At 46.6% G+C, this 14621-nt stretch overlaps 1 protein-coding gene across 2 annotated transcripts in view; it reads right to left on the reverse strand.

The window, feature by feature from the left end:
- RUNX1 (runt related transcription factor 1) overlaps positions 1-14621 on the reverse strand; it is a 274012-nt gene that overhangs the window by 89702 nt on the left and 169689 nt on the right. For both annotated transcript variants that reach the window (XM_027548576.1, XM_027548573.1), the window contains exons 4-5: positions 8741-8994; positions 2090-2246 (exon numbers count right to left, since the gene is read on the reverse strand). In XM_027548576.1, coding sequence (XP_027404377.1) covers positions 2090-2246; positions 8741-8994 — 411 coding nt within the window. The remainder of the gene's footprint in view (positions 1-2089; positions 2247-8740; positions 8995-14621) is intronic.

Below are 14621 nucleotides of genomic sequence, written 5' to 3' on the forward strand. Positions count from 1 at the left end.
GGTAACTAATTGGGTACAACATTTATTTTGGGGTTCCTCTGTTTTGGATCGCTTATTAGCACACATGGGAAGCAGAGCCTGGTCAAAACAGATACTGTTCATATTTGCAGCATTTCAGTTAAGTGTCTCATTCCACACCATCAGAAGACAGCCCAGCCTTGGTTGCAGCTATTCCACTTTGCAGACTCAAAGGCATCCTGGCACTAATCAGGCAGCCGAACGCAAACAATCCACACCTTGGGGAAACAGTTCACTGTTCCCCAAGTCAACACAAGCTCCTCTTAGTCACCCACTCAAAACAGACACGGCCAGTGAGGGATGAGAAACGCCAGCACAGAAAGCAGGCTGCTTTCAGCATGTCCTTCTTTATCATCAGCAGCCTCCTGGCCCTTGCGGGAAGGCCACTTATTGCACTTCTTAGGGGAAGATGGCATGGACCACTGAAGAGTTCCCAGAACTTGCATAACCAAAACCCAACTCATAGACCTACACAGATGCACACGATGTAATACTACTTCCTCTGGAAACATAACCCAGTGATCCTCAGCTATGGTTTCTCAGGAACAGAAATCCACAGGAATTGAATTGAGATGGTTACTGGACCAGACGGCCGGGCCTTTGTGTTTTATTGGCTTCTCACCCACTCTGCCAGCTACTCATCTGAAACCTCCGAGATGTTTTCTAAACATGTATCTCTGAACCACAATGGGAACTCCATTTACTGAAAGGCAAGGACTTTTAATATAACCAGTGAACCCATAGACGACCTTGTGCCTTTATACCTTATAACATCATTCATGCTTTCAATAAGTGGATATAATTTTCTTGGCCTTAGCCTACTATTAACATAGTGCTATAAACAAACATTTTCAACCATGTTATAAGTTTAAAAAATTTTTCTCCACCTATGATTCTGTTTTTAAAATTCCCCAGACAGCCAGGATAACACAAACACAACAGCCAAAAAAAGCAACATGCCTTTACTCCCTTTCCTCTCTGACTAATGAAATTCCCCCAAGAACACAGATTTTCAAATGCCTTTATAAAGACTAATGATTACTCTTCTGTTTAACTGTCTGTTGGTTGTACTTTTACTTTTTTTCAAAACGAGTCATCTACTGTTATTTAGGTATTTTCTATGTCATTTTTTATCATACTCAAAATAACTTTTATTCATAAGCTTATTCAACACTGCATCACAAAAATGCAATTTTCAAAACAAACTATCTTACCTCCTTCAGTTAAACAAACAGTACTTACTGCTATTTATAAAACAGGACCAAGGTTCTTACAATATAAAGAAAACACAATATTTGAAAATGACTGGAAGCCAGAGGAGATTACAAGCCAAGATTTCTCTTTCCGGTTGAATATTTTGATAACATGTATGGAGAAAGAAAACTACACATAGAAGCACACTGATATAACAATTTCTCGGGAGAGTTCAATCTTTGGTATTATTAGTACCTAAAATATTAACTGGGCCCAGCCCCTCCCTACAGATAATAATAAGCCATCCAAATTATATATAGGAAAGTCACGTTACCATCAGAATCACCAAATCAGAATGTTACTAACACTATTTCTTCATATTTCACCATAAAAAGTGCTTCTTTGAAACATACGGAATAATCATCTACTATATAACCCTTAAAATTACTAGAAGTGATCATGTGAAACCCGGTCACTTATAGCACATGGACCAGAAGTTAAAGGCTTCCAGTAAAGAGATTTCTGAAAATTATCAAAGAGAGAACCCCAGTTGTATGATCTTAGCTTCCATGATGGCACGTTTTATACTTTTACATTTTAGTAAAGATCTGAGAGGTTTTCTTGGAATTTGCGATTCATGTCTTATCTGCTTCAAATCAGTCTTAAACCAGTTCAATAACAGAAAACAATAATGTAAAGCCAGATTCTGTTAGAAACATTATATATTAAATAACAAGGTTGACATAGCAACAATAATGGGAAGAAATGACTATGCTTCTAGGGAATCCCATCACAGAAACTTCTAGATGTTTTGAAATCTGGGTTTGTTGCCATGTAAATACTGGGTGTTTCAAGTTCAGTTCTGACAGATACATACCTCTTCCACTCCGACCGACAAACCTGAGGTCATTGAATCTCGCAACTTGGTTTTTCATGGCCGCAGTTGCATTTCTCAGTTCAGCTGAGTAGTTTTCATCATTGCCTGCCATCACGGTCACCAGAGTGCCATCCGGAACGTCCCCCAGAGCCACCACCTAAACACCCATCAAGGGACAAACACAGACATCAGGTATGTTAGAAACTTTGACGTCATTTGTGTAACTGTTCTAAAACTGAACAGATATTGTGATGCTTTTTAGTTTGCAAAGGAATAGCAAACTAAATCATAACTTATATCATAAATTAAAACAACAGAAAAGCTATTAATGGGAAGATTTACTTTAAATTCCACTATGTAAAATTATGGGCTTCCTTGGTGGCTCAGACAGTAAAGAATCTGCCTGCAGTGCGGGAGTCCCAGGTTTGATTTCTGAGTGGGGAAGATCCCCTGGAGAAGGGAATGGCAACACACTCCAGTATTCTTGCCTGCAGAATTCCACAGACATAGGAGCCTGATGGGCTACAGTCTATGGGGTCGCAAAGAGTTGGACACGACTGAGTGACTAAGAACACGCACGCACGTACACACACACACATGTAAAATTATAGATATTTAAATCATAAAACATTCACCTAATAAAGCCACATAAGGTCACAGGACATGGCTGGAATAAGGCTCACTATAGCAAGGGTTTTGAAAAGCTATGGCTTCTTATGAATACAATCATCGCTTCTTAATTCTCCATATTTGAGAAACACAATGTCTTGTTTTTTTGTAAGTTTATAGCCTAACCCATTTTTCATTTGTCCAGACCTCTACCAATAGGCCTAAGAGGGTTGATTTTGCCTTTGAGGTGTTTAAACTTCTGCTAAAATTAAATCTGATTGCTTCCACTGAATTGCTGAATATTCGTAAATGACTTACACTCTCCCTTCACAATTAGTTCATCCTTATTGTCCCTACTTAATTCTATGATTTTGCTTTTCATTAGCACTGAATTGCAGTATGCAAGAGAAAAACACCAGAAACATAATACTAACTACAAAATCAATAGACCTCAGAGAAGAGGGGTGCTCACTTTGATGTGCTGCTCTGATTTCAGGAGCAAAATTTCAACACATTTTTATTCTGTGAGTCCCAGAGATGTCTTAACATGGACCTGATAGATAACTGAGATTTTTTTCCAAACCCAGATGATGTTGAAGAAGAATTCCTTCAATGTACCTGAATGGAAATGGATTTCCTATCAGGACTAGTAAAGTAAATTAGTAAATAAATATTTTGACACTTAGGTAATTTTTTAAAAAAACAGGAATTTTAAGGCAAAACGCATGGCCAACGATGCTTCATGTAGGAATATCCATTTCTTGGGAAATGGACATTTGATCCTTCTAAATTTCATTGTTTGTGTTTTCTAAAGTGGTCGTAGAATTTCAAATCAAAATCAGTTCTACTCGTGATCACGATCTCCTATCACTTGCAATACCCCTGATTGGTATTTTCTCAGTGACTAGTGAAATGTGTGCTCATCATTCCAATTTTATAATCGATAGGGGGGGTTATTTCATTTTATATTTTTTAAACTTATTACAATAAATTTATTACAAAGATAAAGTATTCCATAACCCAATGTCCATAAACTGATAATGGACTTTAAAACTGTGATAGATCCATACAATTGATATTATCTCATCACAAAAGGGAATAAAGTTCTGATACATGCTACCACATAGATGAACCTTTGAAACAGTACACTAAGAGAAAGAAGCCATTCACAAGAGGTTCATGTATTGTACGATTGCATTTATACGAATAATCTAAAATATGCACATCCACAGACATAGAAACTAGATGACGGGTTGTCGGGGGCTGAGGGAGAGAGGAATCAGGAGTGATTGCTAGTGGGTATAGGGTTTTATTTTTGAGTTGTGTTAGTAAAGCATTCCACAGTGGTTATTCCTCCTCCTGTTTTCCACTTCCCCATTTTTACCTAATATTTGATACATAATTTTTGCAGGGGTAACACCTATATTTCAGTCCTCTTTTTCTGTCTGCATATAAGGCTGCCATAGGCCCCCTTCTATGACAGAAAAGCCATGTTTCTCTAAATTCTCATCTTCATTGCCTGCTTAGTCATCACCCTTTCTCATGTCATCCAGTTGACCGTTTATTCCTTTTATTTCCTAAGGCGCTTCAGCTGTTGGATTCTAAGGACTATGACGGGGAAATTGAACCAACTCACTATAAGAGGTAGGCATCTTTCTGACCCCAGGACTGTACCAGGAGACTCAATTCTTATAGCAATAGGCAGGCATGTACCTCACCTATTTTATCCAACTTGCACTCTTATCTTTCTTTCCAGTCCTTTCCATCCAAATGTTGGACATGTTTTCTATAAAGGAAATTTAAAAGCACAGCTATTTCTTCCCCAAGCACCCTCTAATTAGGTAGTTAGAGCCCATTATAAGTACGTTTGTTGCTGTTAAATTAAGAGCAGTAATATGACAATTCCCTTTTGTTTCAAAACCATTATTGAAATAAATCTCCTTGATCAGTTATGTAGTTCTTGTTACCGTTTTTTCTATTGCCATGAAGTAGACTTGCTTTATTCTGCTCTTTTCGGTCTCTTAAAAATCCACCCCCAGTCTGTTTCCCCCCCCAACTGTTTTCACTTCCCTCTGTAAAATTAGCGCACAATGTTGAAATGTCCTCCTTGAAAACATATTTTTACTTCCTCATCCCCATCTCCCTGTGATGACCTGGCGTCTCTGTTTTAATTCCACATTCAGTAAGTAAGTATACAGGGACCGGATCAACTGCATGGTTTTCAAACTGAATAACTCATTGTTGGTTAAAGAGCTTAAAATAAATAAATCTTGTTTTATAACTACCAAAATGTATTCTAAATCATCTTCCTCCCACTGGCCCCTCTCATAGTGCTCCATGTCGGTGCCTCACTCATCTTTCCAAACTATCCTCATCAGTAATGTGGCAAATTCATGAGGCAGTCACCAAACAAAAATACAGAGTAAAATAATCATGGTGGCTAAACAAGAAAAAGTTGTTGATGCTGGAATTTAAGACTAAAGAAATTAGGAGTTTATCTTCTTTTCCCTTTTTTCAAACTGAAGCAGGAGTCAAAGATATTTCGGGGCTCAAAGATCATTTACTTGGCCTTTTATAGATTTTTTTTGGTGAGGAGGAGGGAAAGAATTAAATCCAGGAAAACTACACTAATAAAGAATATCATCTAATTGTTAGCAAGCATTCTTAGACTAGAAAAATATTTTTAACTTAAAAACTAACATTTCTGTTAATTTGATATAGATTTTATCACTGATAGGCAATATGCAGAGAATTTTTTTTTTAATCTAACTTCAAACAGAATAAAAGAAACAACTGGAATGAAAAGCTATAAACAATAGGTAAGGAAACACAAACGTTTACATTTTAACACAGACCAAACAGACAAGAAGAGACTTGCTGGCCAAAGGATATCTCTTTTTTTTTTTTTTTTTTTTAACTTCTCTGTTTTTAAAGTATCAGGAAGTTGGGCAAAATATCAAGCCTCTTCTATATTACAGAACCTTCCCACACTGCTCTTGGTCAGCCTGTTCACGGCTGAAACTGGCATTTTAAACCAACTCTAGTTAGGCTGAAATTATAGTCACAATTCATTTATTTCAAATCCCTTAAATTTCCAGTGTTTTAAAGAAAGTTGAGGGGTGGAACTTAGCATTCAGCTGAGATGACATTTACTGCATAGCTAGGAGACCATGATCTCACCAACAGAAACGTTACTTCTTTCTTTCTTATGAAAAGAATATTACTATCAGCGTCCAAGGCCTCTCAACTTGCTGAAGGCATGTTTATGCCTTCGGACTCTGGTGTACCAGGGCCTAAATAAACTTTAATATTACAGTTTTAAAAAACACATCCTAAGTCATCCGAACAGCTTTTTTTGACTGCTTCGGTAATTAATGAGTAACAGGTAGCAAATTTAAGACTTTTCTCTGTAGTAAAATAGGGATCTCTTCTAAGCTAAAAAATAAAGGCAATTTCACCAGAGACACGGGGGCGTGGGGGATATTTTAGGGCCCAGGATAAGCAATTAGGATGGTTTTCATCTATTTTAAGGGAAAACTCACACCTTTAAATCTCCCTTTAGTTTCAAAGATTAAAGCAGAGGATTTACACATATTCAGAAGATGCCTAAAGAATCATTTCAGTGCTCCTTCTCATCAATACCATCAGACTTTATCATGGTTTTACATTTTCTCCTCCTTAGTATGGGGGATCGTAGTAATTCTTTAGTGCTTACCTTCTTAAAGAGGTTGTCTGGGGCTTACATAAAATCCAAATTCTAAAGTACTAATTTCTATAGCAAGTGCTTGGGAGGTAAGTAGTGCAAGATGAGTACAGAGTGGAGTCAGGGACACAAAAGTTTAGCTTGCTTTATTCCTAATCTTTGTGCTTGTTCCCTCACTGGCAGTTTTGTCTGCTTCTTCCGTTAGGCGGTGAGCAGGTCTCCTTTAGAAAGAGGCCCCTCTTCCTGGGGACTGGAGTGGCGACAGATTGTTCACCAAGCGGCCTGATTCCTCTACTGTCCTTTCCTTTGCCCCCAAAGTTGTCAAGATCCACTTTAACTTTTTTCAAGAGGTTTATACCTTGATCTTGAACCTAGAAATGATCACTCAGTAAAACAGATCTTTTTAAAACAGTGAATTGTCAGAAGTCATTTTAAAAAGGAAACCTCTAGGGTTATTAAGATTTCTGCTAAAGGGAATTCCCTGACGGCTCAGGAAAGCAATTTACGTGATTTTTTCCCCCCTTTTTTCCATTCTTTTTAGAAGGAAATACTTTCATGGGGTGGCTTGAGAAATGACCTGGCCCTAACTCCTTCAGATTCTTAATCAGTTAGTATTTGGGGTGTGGGTTCCCTAGCCGAGGAGACTATGACTTCGCCCAAAGGAAGCCACAGATCTCTGAGAACCCACACTCCCGTGGTGTGTCTGTAGCACCTGGTTTAAAGGACCCTCGGGTTGATTATCAGCCTGTCTCCTCCCCTCTGCACTTATCTGCAAGTGACCCGGGGCCCATCCCCGTCAGAGCCGAGGAGGTCTGCCTGCTGAGTCCTTTTATATACAGGGATTAGAGTGATTTAAAATTGAAATGAGCTCCCAACCCAAATCTGTAGAGGTGGAGGAAGAGACAGGAAAGAGTCCAGCAGCTGCTCAGACTCATCGTCCTTTCTATCCTCCTCAAAAACTCCTTCTTTCAGAAAATTGAGGCAACTCTATACAGGCAGCCAACTGCACTTTTTGTTTGTTTTAAAAACCATAATCTAAGTTTGGAAGGTGTCTAAAGCGTAACAATAAAGAACTCCGATAGTTAACTTGTGTTTTAAAAAGTGAACATTTATTCATTGTAACTAGCTAGAAATCCATCCCAGGCTTGGAACCATAAAAAACTTTAATCTCCCCTTAAAGAGGACAATTATGTAGCCAGATTTTATTTTATTTTTTTAAGAATAAAAAGAGTAGATGATCTTTATAGCTTCCACCCCCACCCCTTGCCTACCTTAGCCCCTTTAAAAGAACAGGAAATGACAGCACTGATTGTATTTAAAAAGCTGCCCCTTCTTCAACCCACCCAAGACAGAAGAACTGAATCCCTACCGCCGAAATGAAACGTCTTCTGTTTGCTGCCAGGGGTGGTGGGACGGTTGTTTAAAAACGCCCGGGGTTGTTTATATAGCCCCTTTGAAGGCCAAGGTTTTTCAAGACAGCTGAAAGCTAGCGCAAGATGAGGGGTGAAAAGTGAACGCGGACCTTTGAAACTAAAAGGCTGAAGTTTCCTGGTCCACGTCACCGTCCCCCTCCCCTCAAACAGCAAAGCAGGCGGATGAGACCCCCAGGCTCACGGCAGCCCGCTATGCCTCCTTTCGCTGACCGGGGGCTTCAAGCTAGGTGAGCCGGCGATAACATTCAAGAGGGTTCCCGGAAAAGAAACAGGATTCGCTACTTGCGGCTTCTGTCAGGAATAGGCTAGAAGCTCAAAACAAAACAACAGAAAAAACACTCCTCCGAAAACTTTTGCAAATTTAACAGAGTCCGCCGTGGACTTTGAACTTGCTAATTCCTACAGTGCTGTTAAAGAGGGGGTGGATGAGGGGAAAAGCCCTGAGAGTTTTCCTTGTCAAGTTTCTTTTCCTGGATCCAAAGGTATATCAAAGTATCTCAATTTTATTTCCTGATGCTTTCCTCAGAAGGGCTGGGTTCCGGCCGGGTACTTTTCCTACTTTGGATCAAAGCGAAGGACCGCTGCCCGGGGAGGAGGTCCCGCCGGCCCTCCGTGGACGTCTTTGGGGGAGGGCACCCTTAATTTTTTCAACCGTCCCCCGGAGGCCTCGGCGGCCTACTGAAGCGGGACCCCTCCACCATCGGCCCCACCCCCGGCCCCACCGAGGGTCGCCACGGCAACGCAGCATCCCCCGAGTGCGGAGCGCAGAGGGGTGGACCACGGGCCTCCGCGCCGGCCCCTTTCTAGAACCCAGCCCCGCCTGCCTGGCCACGGCCCTTCCCTGATCGCCCCGGCGATCGACCGGCCTCTGCCTGTCCTCCCGCCACCCGCTCCGGCCCGAGTTACCTTGAAAGCGATGGGCAGGGTCTTGTTGCAGCGCCAGTGCGTGGGCAGCACGGAGCAGAGGAAGTTGGGGCTGTCGGTGCGCACCAGCTCGCCCGGGTGGTCGGCCAGCACGTCCACCATGCTGCGGTCGCCGCTCCTCAGCTTGCCGGCTAGGGCGGCGCCGGCGTCCGGGGCGCCCAGCGGCAGCGCCTCGCTCATCTTGCCCGGGCTCAGCGCGGTGGAAGGCGGCGTGAAGCGGCGGCTCGTGCTGGCATCTACGGGGATACGCATCACAACAAGCCGATTGAGTTAGGACCCTGCAAACAGCTCCTACCAGACGGCGACAGGGGCGCGGATCTTCAGCAAGCAGCTCCCGGGAGACCAACATACAAGTTCAGGGGCCTTTATTGCTGCAAGGTGGCTGGGGGAGAGGGGGGAGACTAAGTTACGAACAGTCCAGGTAGGCGGAAAAAGTTCTAGTTCTGACGATCGGCCTCAGCTCAGACCTGGGCACCGACCACTTAGTGCTTTAAAAAGTGGGCGACCAGAATCCAAAGTCAAGTGCCAAGGGACCCTATCTTCTGAGTCTTGCTTTGAGAGCTTGAAGTTTCAGTCTGGCTGTTACAGAAGTACCCGGAGGTAAAAATCCCCATACACTTCCTAAACTGTTTATGCGGAGAGCAGAAGGACCAGCAAATACAGGATTTGGAAGTTCCAGTAGTTAATTGCCTGTCAGTTCTTTTTTTTTTTCCCCCCCAGGTGAGTTTTGTCTAAAGTCCAAACACAACAGAAAATATACGAGTGTTTTCAAATACGGCGCCACTTTTTATTCATGCAAAACTGGCTTCGGTCCTCAAAAGCGAGAGCTGAGACTTCCAAAAGGTCCTGCTTCTAATGTATGTGCACATATATATAAACATATACATATGCTCTACTTTATAAAATATTTACAATACAATCTGTAGAGAATTTAAACACAACAGAAACCCATTAATATTCGCTGCAGGTTTTTTTTTTTTTTTTTTTCTTCTTCTTCTCTAAGTAGCTTTGAGAATCAGCTTCAGTAGTTGAAGAAGGGCTGGGCGAGAAGGACTTGTCATGTTTTCAATACATTCTGGCAAAATGCTCAGTTCAGAAAATTCAAGCTTTATCAAAGAAAAAGCTGATCTTAAAAAAAAAAAAATCCAAGTCGATGACACTCAGGGTTCAGCTCTCCACATCTGAGAACTCGGGTTTGGGGATGTTGGTTAAGTTTGTGGCTGATCCTGTGGTTTGGTGGGAGGTGAGCTGCAGCAGAGTCAGACGCACGCAGGCACGCACTCTTCGGAAGCCAGCCGCCGTCTACATCGACTCCGGTGAGTCAGCCCCGACTTGGGCAGTAGCGAGACGAGCTTCCTTCAACGTCGCCCCAGCGCCGGCCGGGTGAACTGCCCGGACGCGCCAATTTACCCACACTCACCGCGGAACCGCAGCAGGTGGAGCGGGCCCTGGCGAGAAACGCTCCGCAGCGCAGATCTCAACAGACGGGGCGGCTCGAGTTACACAAGCACGCACACCCTGCCACGCACACGCGCCACTTCACCACTCGCCACGAAGCCCGGCGCACTCTCTCCCGCTGTTGTCAAAGGACACAACCGGAGAAAAGTTCACACCCAGCAAAGAAATGGAACCATCCAGCCAAGAAACCAGTTCATTCAAAAGTAGGAAAACGCAAAAACAACAACAAAAAACCCCACACACAAAAATCAAAATCGAAGTTCCAACTCGGATCTAGAAAAAACGGCAAAGATTGACTTTCCTGTGGCGTCCCCAGTATCCCCAACAAGAGGTGCCTGCCGGCTCAGGGCCGGGCAGCGTGGTGCCCTGGCTGGGTCCGGCCGCGGGGCGCTCGTCCCGCCTGCGCCCGCTGGCTCTATGAATGAGAGTGCCTGGAAATGAACGTGCTTTTACTGTAAGCCCGGCCCGAGGAATTCCATTCCCTCAGCTCGTTTGCATAGGGGCGGCTGCCGGCCAATCACAGGCCTTTCCGGTATCAGGCAGGGCGCGGCTCGGTGCCGCGGGCTCCTGGAATTGGCCCGCGCGCCCCCGCCGCCGCCGCGCGCTACTGTACGCGGCCGGGGTGGAGAGTCCACCGCCAGTGCGGTGGCCACGCCGCGCTCCTCGCATCCACAGACCCGCACTCACACTCTCCCACGCTCGCTTGAGACCGCCATCCCGGTGCGGACGGCGGCGGCTTTGCACACCCGCGGGCTTGCGCGACCGGTAGTCCGCCCGCCCGCCGCGGGGGGCTGCCGTGGTTCGGAGACCCAGGAGGTGGAGCAGAAGGCCGGTCGGCCTGGAGGGACTGAGGCCGCGCGCTGAGCCCCGAATGGTCCGGTCTCAGAGATCTGTCGGAGGGAAGCGTCCCGCGAGCCATGGAGATAGATGAAGCGGCCGCCGCTAGGCTCCCGAGACCTGGGGTCTGGGCGGCCCCAAGGCCTCCGCTTTCCCGACGTGGATGGGATTCGGCCGCGAGGGGGCCGGGAAGGGCTGAGGGCCCAGCCCGGGGAGCCGCTTGGCGCCGGTTGGCAGCCGCGGCGAAGTGGCGCTGATTCATTTACTGAGGCCAGACGGTGGTCGGTCTCCACGACCTGCCTTTTGTGTGTTGAGTTTTCTCTCTGGGTTTGTTTTCTTGGTGTTTTTCGCTGCGTCTTGACGCGGCGCGCCTCGCTCAGGTGGAGTTGAGCTTAGCGGCCAGCGAAGGAGTTCTGTAGTTCAGAAAAGACCCCCCCAAAGAACAAGCGACTGGAAAGAAAGTGGAAAGCCTCCGAGCGGGGTTCCCCCGCGGGGCCCAGGTCGTTCGTGCCCCGCACCCACCTCCGGCTCCCCGGAAACGGCCCCCGGGCTTCGTTCCCCGCCCGCGCGCGCGCGCGCGCGCCAGCCGCCCCGGGAGCTGAAGCCACCCCGGCTCTGCGCGCGGGCAGGAACATGCCCCCCGCTCCCGTCCCAGCGGCGCCGCGGGCATTTTCGCGGAGCTTAGAGGGGCCCCGGGTCACCCCCCCTCCTCCGCGCCACCGCCCGGCCGCGGGCACACACACTCCACGCGGAGCCCATCGGGTCCCTCCCTCGGGGGGAGGGCGCTCATCCACTACCCCCGTCGCCTGGCACGGAGCCCTCCACGTCGACTTCGCCCTGGGCGGGGGTCCTTCGCCCGCCCCCGCCCCCGCCCCCTGGTGGGGGACTCTCCCTTCCCACCCCCCGCCTTGGTTCCCCCTGCCGACGCGCGATTTGGGGGTGCCGGAGCACTGCCGCCGCCGCCGCTCCGGCTTCCCCAGGGCTCCAGCGCCAAGGGGCCTGCCAGAGGCGGGGGCCGTGGCGGGCCAGCCCGCGGAGGCCTTTCCGGGCGCCGCGGCCGCTTCCCTCGCCCCAGGCCCGGAGAGGCCGGGCGGCTCGGCGCGGGCGCCAGGGGGCAGCAGGCGCCCGGCGGCCGGCCCGCGCGCCGGGGGAACGCCCCCGACGGCGCGGCTGTTGCTCAGTCCTTCTGGAGGCATTTGGGTCTCCGGTAGGAACTTCAGCTGGGGTAAGCGAAAGGAGAAACGGCAGCCGGATCCTGCCTGCGCGGCCCGGTTCCGCCCCCGCCCCGCTATCCCAACGGCCGGGAGGGCAGCAGGGGAACCTTCGGGCAGAGGTCCCGGCTGTCCCGACCCGCGCGTATCGGGGTCTTTTTTTCCCGAAATCCCTTGGCCGTCCACCATCTGCTGGTCCCAAGCCGTAGGGGCTGCGGGCGACCCGGGCGCCCTGCGGCCAGGCCCCCTCCTTCCGGCCCCTCATCTCGCCTGGTGCGCCCATCCCCTCGCTCCTCTCGCTCCAAAAAACCTGGGACATTCCGGAACTTCCAGTATTCAGCTGTATTTTGTTTAATGGGTCTGGGAGTTGAGGGGAGTCTCAGAAAACGCCCTTGTACTTTTCTTTAAAAGTGATTTGTGAAGAAGCCTCATTTCAGACATTGCAGGTGTAAAGACCCCCTCCCCTAACCGTCTTCTCTCCACCCGGGCCGAGCGATCCCACATACCGAGCAGTCCCCAGACAATCCCCCCCACCCCCGCCCCGCCACACACACACACACACACACACACACACCGTTTGCGCCGGAGCCCCGGGGCCACACAGTCTCTCTTCTGCGCCCGAGCTCGACGCTGCCCGCTCTAGAGGCGAGTTCGGGCCGAGTGAAATCTTTCTGCTTGGGCTCGAGTGTATTTCCTCAGGAGCCGATCGAGTGCATGCCCATAGACCCCCTAGGACCGGGTCTGGGGGGACTAAAGAGTGTGGTGGAGGCAAAAATGGGCTTTGCCTTCAAGGATGTAGCGGTCGAGGGGTGGGGGATAAGCCGCCTGCTCGGAAAGCTCAGAGAAAGCTCCTCTGGGGCTGCGACCGTTTGCCTGAAACCCTCAACCCTGCGAGGGGCCGCGGGCGCCCCACGCAACGCGGTCTTCCAGGTGGCAATCAGGTTTCCTTAGTAAGAGAAGAGGATTAGCGATAGATGCACCCGGTTCAGACGCTGTTTAGCTCAGAATCTCAACCAGTAAATCCCGAGTTCGAACTCCGACAAGGACAGTAGCAGGAAGGAAAGCTGCTGCTGATTTTATTTGAGTGGGGCCGCCGGGCATTTGGGGTTCTCAGGACCTTGCGCAGGCTGTAACTGCGCTAACGGGGTGCAGGCTTGAAACCCAGCAATAAAACACACCGCCCCTCCTTATCGAGGAACTAAAATGAATGGAAAGCTGGCAGCCTGGGACTCAACTAAGGGGGTATCCCGAACCCCTTAATCTAAAGGGCTTTGTACGTATAGAGTATGGAGTTGAATGTACTCTTTTTCCACCAGGAGCGCTCATTTAAGCGGCGATATAGAATTTCCCTTCCCTTGCTTCTCTAACAGAAAAGGAAACATTTCTGTATACACTCGTAGTGTTCCCCTGGAATAATACTAATATTTGCTTTTGTCATAATACAGTGCAAAAATTACAACGAAGCAATATGTTGGGCGGATGGATGCTGTGTGACAGCTTCTTCCAAATTTGCTGCATGGGGGAATTTTCCAAAAGGCTCCTAGTTGATTGAATGAAACGTGAGTTTTCACAGTGAATTGAAAAATCAGTATTTGCTTAGCTGGAAGGGGAAAATAAAACAATTTCACTGGAAAACAGCTTGTTGACATGTTTTTTCCTACAACTTTAGGTAAATAATGATGGGAGTCTCAGAAAACATTTAAATATTACACATTTTTTACTCTTTCAAAACGCTCTCAAAAATAAGAATCTCAACCATTCTCTTAGAATCCCCTCTGTAATATATTTCTAAAATTACATTCCTAAAAATGTAACATTTCTAAAATAATTATTTCTGTTTTCAGTGACCATTTTAATGAAAATAAAAAGCAGAGAATGTATTTTTCTAGAGGTGGATCACATTAGTTGGTACTAATGGCACAGGAAATGAGAACAATTTTGAGGGAGACTAACATACATGTAAATGTATGTATGATACAGATTGTCCGGGTTTTCAACATTGGACTTTAAATAATTAAACATCCCTTTCTCCCAGTAGATTTGAGATGATTTCACTTTTGAAATATAATTACTTTGGGGGACCAGATTCCTTCGTTTTTTCACTACATCCTTCCTCTGTGTGAATGTTTCCATGGGATTCTGTGGCTGAAATATGACTATTTCACTAACTTGGTAAATCAATTTACAACTCACAAGTAACAAACTGAGAAAGAATTTAAATTAATCTTTTTAAAAGTTAGGGATGCTTAGTAAGCATTTTGCTCATATAAATTTTACATTAGCACTGCTATAGCAAAAGTAATAAAGTTATAACACATAGAAGCCAAGCTTTTTTTTTTTTTTTTTTAGAGAGAGTC

The sequence above is a fragment of the Bos indicus x Bos taurus genome, chromosome 1, assembly GCF_003369695.1.
Source record: "Bos indicus x Bos taurus breed Angus x Brahman F1 hybrid chromosome 1, Bos_hybrid_MaternalHap_v2.0, whole genome shotgun sequence".
Taxonomy (NCBI): Eukaryota; Metazoa; Chordata; class Mammalia; order Artiodactyla; family Bovidae; genus Bos; species Bos indicus x Bos taurus.